Source organism: Ascaphus truei, chromosome 23 (genome assembly GCF_040206685.1).
Source record: "Ascaphus truei isolate aAscTru1 chromosome 23, aAscTru1.hap1, whole genome shotgun sequence".
Taxonomy (NCBI): domain Eukaryota; kingdom Metazoa; phylum Chordata; class Amphibia; order Anura; family Ascaphidae; genus Ascaphus; species Ascaphus truei.
This window is the reverse complement of record NC_134505.1, coordinates 2,477,364-2,486,805: the sequence shown is the minus strand read 5'-3', so window position 1 is coordinate 2,486,805 and position 9,442 is coordinate 2,477,364. Positions and strand designations below refer to the sequence as shown.

The 9,442-nt window shown below is 51.5% G+C and overlaps 1 protein-coding gene across 1 annotated transcript in view; it reads left to right on the top strand.

Moving 5' to 3' along the window:
• The first annotated feature begins 2,660 nt into the window (after positions 1-2,660).
• Positions 2,661-9,442, top strand: part of KCNH4 (potassium voltage-gated channel subfamily H member 4) — a 25,299-nt gene continuing 18,517 nt past the window's right edge. The window contains exons 1-3 of the mRNA XM_075580209.1: positions 2,661-2,888; positions 3,761-3,892; positions 5,086-5,213. Of these exons, the coding sequence (XP_075436324.1) occupies positions 2,759-2,888; positions 3,761-3,892; positions 5,086-5,213 (390 nt within the window). The 5' untranslated portion in view covers positions 2,661-2,758. The remainder of the gene's footprint in view (positions 2,889-3,760; positions 3,893-5,085; positions 5,214-9,442) is intronic.

The window sequence follows — 9,442 nt, the reverse complement described above, 5'->3', positions numbered from 1 at the left end:
ATATAACCTCTCCCTATAACTCCTCCTATTACCCCATATAACCCTCCCATAACTCCTCCTATTACCCCATATAACCCCTCCCTATAACTCCTATTACCCCATATAACCGCTCCCTATAACTCCTATTACTCCATATAACCCCTCCCTATAACTCCTCCTATTACCCCATATAACCGCTCCCTATAACTCCTATTACCCCATATAACCCCTCCCTATAACTCCTCCTATTACCCCAAATAACCGCTCCCTATAACTCCTCCTGTATTAGCTGAGAAGGGCAGGTCACACTGTACCTATCCTGTATGTACATGGAAGAGTGCGGTTGGGCAGTACGGGTTAGGAGGGGGGGAGGCTGGCACTGCCGCTGCTCACGCTACCTATCCTGTATGTACATGGAAGAGTGCGGTTGGGCAGTACGGGTTAGGAGGGGGAGGCTGGCACTGTCGCTGCCCACGCTACCTATCCTGTATGTACATGGAAGAGTGCGGTTGGGCAGTACGGGTTAGGAGGGGGGGGGCTGGCACTGCCGCTGCCCACGCTACCTATCCTGTATGTACATGGAAGAGTGCGGTTGGGCAGTACGGGTTAGGAGGGGGAGGCTGGCACTGCCGCTACCCTATCCTGTATGTACATGGAAGAGTGCGGTTGGGCAGTACGGGTTAGGAGGGGGAGGCTGGCACTGCCGCTGCCCACGCTATCTATCCTGTATGTACATGGAAGAGTGCGGTTGGGCAGTACGGGTTAGGAGGGGGAGGCTGGCACTGCTGCTGCCCACGCTACCTATCCTGTATGTACATGGAAGAGTGCGGTTGGGCAGTACGGGTTTGGAGGGGGAGGCTGGCACTGTCGCTGCCCACGCTACCTATCCTGTATGTACATGGAAGAGTGCGGTTGGGCAGTACGGGTTAGGAGGGGGAGGCTGGCACTGCCGCTGCCCACGCTACCTATCCTGTATGTACATGGAAGAGTGCGGTTGGGCAGTACGGGTTTGGAGGGGGAGGCTGGCACTGCTGCTGCCCACGCTACCTATCCTGTATGTACATGGAAGAGTGCGGTTGGGCAGTACGGGTTAGGAGGGGGAGGCTGGCACTGCCGCTGCCCACGCTACCTATCCTGTATGTACATGGAAGAGTGCGGTTGGACAGTACGGGTTAGGAGGGGGGAGGCTGGCACTGCCGCTGCCCACGCTGTACCTGCTCCTGGTATAAATGAAAGGAAGAAGTTTTCTGATTCAGTCAGACCCCCTTCTTCACCTCCCAGCCTTCCTGATGACAGTAACCATAACAACATGTTTACTGCGCTGCTTGTGCCGTTATCTGCTGCATTTCTAGAAGCACGACGCGGGGCGTTAGGTGAACTAAAGGCTTGTTTAACTCCTTCAGAGTCGTTATTTAAACTACCGTTACAGGCCTCGTGTGACCCCACGCACTTCACCTCTGAAATGCGTCATCCCCTCTCTTACATCCTTTATTTCGCCCTACAAGCGTCAATGGGATCAGTCTGTCGAAGGCACCCGTTGGCCGTGCGCCTCAAACGGGCCCGCCAGCCTAGAAGTCATGACGGATCTCCTTCACCCATCGTTTGCCCCTAAACGTTAATGGGGTGGCACCAGTTGCCACGATAGCCTGGAATCATCCATTGGAGTAATTAGGTTTGCTCATTGAAATGACCCTATTAAAAGTCAACATCAAACACTCTCGTCACCCGTGACTTGGCCCCATGTACTTTAGTAGGATCGCCTTCTCGTATGCATCAGCGGGATCAACAGCTACCCCATAGATTTGATTGGAATCGCCCTCTTGCATACATCATTTGGCCCTATAAACTATAGGATCGCCCACTTGCACACCACATGGGTGCCCCCATAAGCCTCATTTGGATCGTTCTCTATCATTTGGCCCAAATGGGATCTCCTTCTCAGACTCTCAGACTGCTCCCATAGAGCTGCTGACAATGCTCCGACCTTGTATTGAATTGTATTGTATGTCTTTATTTATATAGCGCCATTAGTGTACATAGCGCTTCATAGTAGTAATACATGTGGTAATCAAATAAATAACAGATAATATAAATAACAGATCATGGGAATAAGTGCTTTAGACATAAAAGTAACATTTCGGAAGAGGAGTCCCTGCCCCGAGGAGCTTACAGTCTAATTGGTAGGTAGGGAGAACGTACAGAGACAGTACTGTAGGAGGAAGTTCTGGTAAGTGCGTCTGCAGGGGGCCAAGGTTTATGTATCATGTGTTTAGAATAGCCACAGTGCTATTCATACTGTATGCTTCTTTAAGCAAGTGTGTCTTAAGGTGGGTCTTAAAGGTGGATAGAGAGGGTGCTAGTCGGGTACTGAGGGGAAGGGCATTCCAGAGGTGCGGGGCAGTCAGTGAGAAAGGGTTAAGGTGGGAGAGGGCTTTAGATACAAGGGGGGTAGAAAGAAGACATCCTTGAGCAGAATGCAAGAGTCGGGGTGGTGCATAGCGAGAAATTAGGGCTGAGATGTAAGGAGGGGCAGAAGAGTGTAAAGCTTTAAAAGTGAGGAGAAGAATGGAGTGTGAGATGCGGGATTTGATCGGAAGCCAGGAGAGGGATTTCATGAGGACCTTCTCAATGACCTTCAACTTTGACCGATGTGTCCCTTCCCTCTGGCTCCACAGACAGTAACTTCCTGCTGGGTAATGCTCAGGTTCACCGGGGATTCCCCATCGTCTACTGCTCCGATGGGTTCTGCGATCTGACGGGCTTCGGCCGCACCGAGGTCATGCAGAAGAACTCCAGCTGCCGCTTCCTGTATGGCGTGGAGAGCAGCGACGCGGTCCTGCAGAGCATCGAGAGGGCGCTGGACGAGAAGCAGGAGTACCAGGCGGAGGTCTGCTTCTACAAGAAGGATGGTGAGTGCTCTCCTAACCTCACAGGTCTCTTCTTCACACGTACAGAGCTTTCCAAACCTCACAGGTCTCTTCTTCACGTGTACAGAGCTTTCCAAACCTCACAGGTCTCACTCTCCACATGTACAGAGCTTTCCCAACCTCACAGGTCTCTTCTTCACGTGTACAGAGCTTTCCAAACCTCACAGGTCTCTTCTTCACGTGTACAGAGCTTTCCAAACCTCACAGGTCTCTTCTTCACGTGTACAGAGCTTTCCAAACCTCACAGGTCTCTTCTTCACACGTACAGAGCTTTCCCAACCTCACAGGTCTCTTATTCACATGTACAGAGCTTCCCAAACCTCACAGGTCTCTTATTCACGTGGAAAGCTCTTTCCCAACCTCACTGGTCTCTTCTTCACATGTGCAGAGCTTTCCAAACTTCACAGGTCTCTTCACACGTTCAGAGCTTTCAAACCCTCACAGGTCTCTTCTTCACGTGTACAGAGCTTTCCAAACCTCACGGATCTGTTCTTCACACGTACAGAGCTTTCCAAACCTCACAGGTCTCTTCTTCTTTTATATTCAAGGTTGAAGGAGCGTCAAGGGGAGGGTTCCTTAGTTCTGTATACTATAGTGCTTAGCAGGCTCTTCAGGGCAAAATATAAGGAGTATGTCCTTACTAACACAGCTGTAAATCCAGCACTAAAGAGTTGGACCTGTTTACAATTTGTGTTGGAAATACACAACACACGGTCATAGCAGTGAAGCAAACTGAGGACCCCTTTATATTTGAGCCCTGGGTATATATAGTCTACTTCCTCCTACCTCCTGCCCCCCATTATATAACTGCACCAGGCATTGTGGTTAGCTCTGTGCCTTCTCTCCCTGGACAGGCAACCTTTTTTGGTGTCTACTGGACATTGTGCCCATTAAGAATGAGAAGGGCGAGGTGGTTCTGTTCCTGTTCTCGTTCAAGGACATCACTGAGACCAGAGGGAGGACCCAGCAGAGTGACCGTAAGGAAGGTGAGCGCGGGAGCGGGGGTTATCTGCGGCTACAGTAGTACTACATTCTCTGTGCACCCAGAGACGGGGCTGGGGTATTGGGATGGGGTTGGGGGTGATGGGATGGGGTTGGGGGTGATGGGATGGGGCTGGGGGGGTTGGGATTGTGTTGGGATGGGGTTGGGGGTGTTGGGATGGGGCTGGGACTGATGGGATGGGACAGGGGGTGATGGGATGGGGGTGATGGGATGGGGTTGGGGGGATGGGATGGGGCAGGGGTGTTGGGATGGGACAGGGGGTGATGGGATGGGGGTGTTGCGATGGGAGTGGGGTGATGGGATGGGATTGGCGGTGATGGGGTTGGGGTGTTAGGATTGGAGTGGGGTGTTGGGATGGGGTTGGGGGTGTTGGGATGGGAGTGGGGTGATGGGATGGGGTTGGCGGTGATGGGGTTGGGGTGTTAGGATTGGAGTGGGGTGTTGGGATGGGGTTGGTGGTGACGGGCTGGGGCTGATGGGATGGGGCTGGGGTATTGGGATGGAGGCTTGCCCTATCACTGCCCAGTCTTTGTATGTGTCTGTATATGTGTGCATGTACTTATATTGATATCTGTAAGATGTGTGGAGGGAACAGAGATTTGATCATTACATAGACAGAGTTACATCCAAATACAAATAAGTCCACGCATGCGCAAACAGGTACAGAAGGTACAGAGAGCCCTGATCCTAGGAGATTACAATATAGAAGCAATAAGGGTTAATGTTGGAACTGAAGGTAAATGGCTGCTTATCGTGGGATGGAGTATATATCAGGGTGGAGTATGGTCCAACCACACAGCTGATCCCATTAAGGTTTGGGGGTGTGGATGTTAGGGGGTGTTACATAGCGTGGAGTATGGTCCAGCCGCACAGCTGACCCCATTAAGGTTTGGGGGTGAGGATGTTAGGGGGTGCATAGCGTGGAGTAAAGATGACTTAGAATATAGAGCCTTTCTCAAGTTTTTGCCCAAGTTTCACTGGAATTCTAAAGTTCATCCCCGAACTTCCTCTCCAACTTCTGAAGAAACGTCAACGTCCAGATTTCCAACCCGGGAACCTGCCCTTGCTTAGTATGTATATATGTGTGTGTGTATACATATGTATCTATGCATGTGTATTGAGCGAGAGCTGGCCTGTGTCTGTGTATACTACATCTCCACTCCCTTTTCTTTCTAGAGAAGCATAAGAGCCGACGTCCTGGGGCTTCGCAGTACAGAGCAGCGAGACGACAGAGCAGGACCATGCTGTGCCACCTGACTGGCCAGGTCACTGGGAGAAACAAGAACGATATAAAACTCAACAGTGTGAGCATCAGGGGATGTCTGTTGTAGCAGACCAGCAGAATACTCATGATATAGTACAGATATATATAATACTTGCAACCTTCATCCAGCAGTTGATCGAGCAATGGCTGAAGATGATGCTGATGATTGATATATATCCATCATCATCCAACTCCTCCTCCAACAATCAATCATCCTCCTCCATCAATCAATCGTCATACTCCATCATCCTCTATCAATCATCCTCCATCATCATCATCCACCCACCCATCAATCATCCTCCTCCATCATCACCATCCAAAAGTCATCATCCGTCATCATCATCAATCAATCATCCTCCATCAATCATCCTCCTCCATCATCATCAATCATCCTCCTCCATTATCATCAATCATCCTCCTCCATCAGTCATCATCATCCATCAATCATCCAACTCCATCATCGTCCAAAAGTCATCATTCATCAATCATCATCAATCATCATCAATCATCATCAATCATCATCAATCATCCATCATCCATCATCATCCATCATCCATCATCCATCATCCATCATCCATCATCCATCATCCATCATCCATCATCCATCATCCATCATCCATCATCCATCATCCATCATCCATCATCCATCATCCATCATCCATCATCCATCATCCATCATCATCATCATCATCATCATCAATCATCCTCCTCCATCATCATCATCAATTACCCTCCTCCATCAGTCATCATCAATCAATCTTCCTCCTCCATCAGTCATCATCATTCATCAATCAATCAATCATCCTCCATCAATCAATCGTCATCCTCCATCATCATCCATCAATCATCATCATCCATCAATCATCCTCAATCATGATCCCTTGTGGATCCACAGCTGAGTGAAGGCCTCCCCAATGAGCTTCCAGTTACCGGGGATGCAAGTATTATATACATATATATATATATATACACACATATATATATGTATATATATATATATATATATATAAACAATGAAAAGAAAAAGAAAAGCATCCCAACTCAGCACTCCAAGTATACTCAGAACAAATATCAAAGAAAATTATGATTTATTTAACAGAACAAATAATCAAACATAAAATACAAAAAATATTAAAACAAACCCTGACATCCTCCTGTGATAGAATATGTATCAGACAGGGGAAAACCCCATATGAAGATACTGATGGACCCCTAATACCCAAGGCAAGGGAAAAAAAAGGCCTATAAGCACAAAATATAGGTAGAACAAGGGGTTAACAATAACCCCTTGAACCTACAAGGCCAGCCTCACCCCTAGTAAATGTAAAACCACACAGCAAGCATAGGTAACACATGCACCAAATTGCCTAATACATGCTGATGTCAAATACATATGTTATATACATACACCGTAAATGCAGTTGGTATAATCATGGCAAACCAGGCACAGTACCAAAAAGAGACTGTTAGTATGGGATCAACAATGGTTAACAGTTCCCATCAGTTACCATAGTCCATGAGACCATCCATGCCACACTGTGATAGTAAAATGTCCAAAGGGTAAAGATCTTCCAATTGAGGGGTCCCCTCCGCAGGGGAGTCAGGGAAAAACAAACGCCCCAACACGTGTTTCACCCTCGCTTCATCAGGGGTCCCTCCGCAGGGGAGTCAGGGAAAAACAAACGCCCCAACACGTGTTTCACCCTCGCTTCATCAGGGGTCCCTCCGCAGGGGAGTCAGGGAAAAACAAACGTCCCAACACGTGTTTCACCCTCGCTTCATCAGGGGTCCCTCCGCAGGGGAGTCAGGGAAAAACAAACGCCCCGTTTTAATATTTTTTTTGTATTTTATGTTTGATTATTTGTGCTGTTAAATAAATCATCATTTTCTTTGATATTTGTTCTGAGTATACTTGATGCTGGTGCTGAGTTTGGGACGCTTCTCTTTCTCTTTTCATTGTGATATTACTTCTAGTCCCTAGCACCGTCAGTGGTTATTATATTACTAATTTAAGTACTCATTATTTGCTTAGTCTGTTGCAGTCCCCGTCCCCTCCTGTCCACTGTCCCCGTCCCCTCCTGTCCACTGTCCCCGTCCCCTCCTGTCCACTGTCCCCGTCCCCTCCTGTCCACTGTCCCCGTCCCCTCCTGTCCACTGTCCCCGTCCCCTCCTGTCCACTGTCCCCGTCCCCACCTGTCCACTGTCCCCGTCCCCTCCTGTCCACTGTCCCCGTCCCCACCTGTCCACTGTCCCCGTCCCCACCTGTCCACTGTCCCCGTCCCCTCCTGTCCACTGTCCCCGTCCCCTCCTGTCCAGTGTCCCCGTCCCCACCTGTCCACTGTCCCCGTCCCCTCCTGTCCACTGTCCCCGTCCCCACCTGTCCACTGTCCCCGTCCCCTCCTGTACACTGTCCCCGTCCCCTCCTGTCCACTGTCCCCGTCCCCTCCTGTCCACTGTCCCCGTCCCCTCCTGTCCACTGTCCCCGTCCCCTCCTGTCCACTGTCCCCGTCCCCTCCTGTCCACTGTCCCCGTCCCCTCCTGTCCACTGTCCCCGTCCCCACCTGTCCACTGTCCCCGTCCCCTCCTGTCCACTGTCCCCGTCCCCACCTGTCCACTGTCCCCGTCCCCACCTGTCCACTGTCCCCGTCCCCTCCTGTCCACTGTCCCCGTCCCCTCCTGTCCAGTGTCCCCGTCCCCACCTGTCCACTGTCCCCGTCCCCTCCTGTCCACTGTCCCCGTCCCCACCTGTCCACTGTCCCCGTCCCCTCCTGTACACTGTCCCCGTCCCCTCCTGTCCACTGTCCCCGTCCCCTCCTGTCCACTGTCCCCGTCCCCACCTGTCCACTGTCCCCGTCCCCTCCTGTCCACTGTCCCCGTCCCCACCTGTCCACTGTCCCCGTCCCCTCCTGTCCACTGTCCCCGTCCCCTCCTGTCCACTGTCCCCGTCCCCTCCTGTCCACTGTCCCCGTCCCCACCTGTCCACTGTCCCCGTCCCCACCTGTCCACTGTCCCCGTCCCCTCCTGTCCACTGTCCCCGTCCCCTCCTGTCCAGTGTCCCCGTCCCCTCCTGTCCACTGTCCCCGTCCCCTCCTGTCCACTGTCCCCGTCCCCACCTGTCCACTGTCCCCGTCCCCTCCTGTCCACTGTCCCCGTCCCCACCTGTCCACTGTCCCCGTCCCCTCCTGTCCACTGTCCCCGTCCCCACCTGTCCACTGTCCCCGTCCCCTCCTGTCCACTGTCCCCGTCCCCTCCTGTCCACTGTCCCCGTCCCCTCCTGTCCACTGTCCCCGTCCCCACCTGTCCACTGTCCCCGTCCCCACCTGTCCACTGTCCCCGTCCCCTCCTGTCCACTGTCCCCGTCCCCTCCTGTCCAGTGTCCCCGTCCCCTCCTGTCCACTGTCCCCGTCCCCTCCTGTCCACTGTCCCCGTCCCCACCTGTCCACTGTCCCCGTCCCCACCTGTCCACTGTCCCCGTCCCCTCCTGTCCACTGTCCCCGTCCCCTCCTGTCCACTGTCCCTGTCCCCTCCTGTCCACTGTGCCCTCCTGTCCACTGTCCCTGTCCACTGCCCCCCCTCCTGTCCACTGTCCCCCCCCTCCTGTCCACTGTCATCCCCCTCCTGTCCACTGTCGTCCCCCCTCCTGTCCACTGTCGTCCCCCCTCCTGTCCACTGTCCGTCCCCCCTCCTGTCCACTGTCCCCCCCTCCCCTCCTCCTGTCCACTGTCCCCACCCCTGCCCTCCCCCCCTTTCCTCCCCTTCCCCCTCCCTTTTCCTCCCCCCCACCCCCTTTTCCTAGCGAGAAATTTAACTCACGGGCAACGCCGGGTCTCTCAGCTAGTATATATATATATATATATATATATATATATGTCTTAGGCAGGTCTGCAACCCCGCCTTTCCCCATTATCACCCAGCATACAGCACTTCCACTGCAGCAAGGGATTCTGGGAAATGACATTCAAATGAGCACACAGTGTCACTTTTTGCCTCAATAACCATTTTTAACATGGTTCCCTGTAGGCTTAAGCTTGCTGCATGGTCACAGCTTTGAGCACAGCCAGGGTTAAGGTGCATACCCAGAAAACCTCCCTATTTGCTTTCCTGTGGAGGGTTTTTGTCACTTTTTTTACTCACCATAACTTAACTCAGTATTATGGTTTATATATATATATATATATATATATATATATATATATATATATATATATATATATTTGCTTCATTTCGATACGTTTTTTTCTTCTCATATGTATATGTCACTTAGTTCAA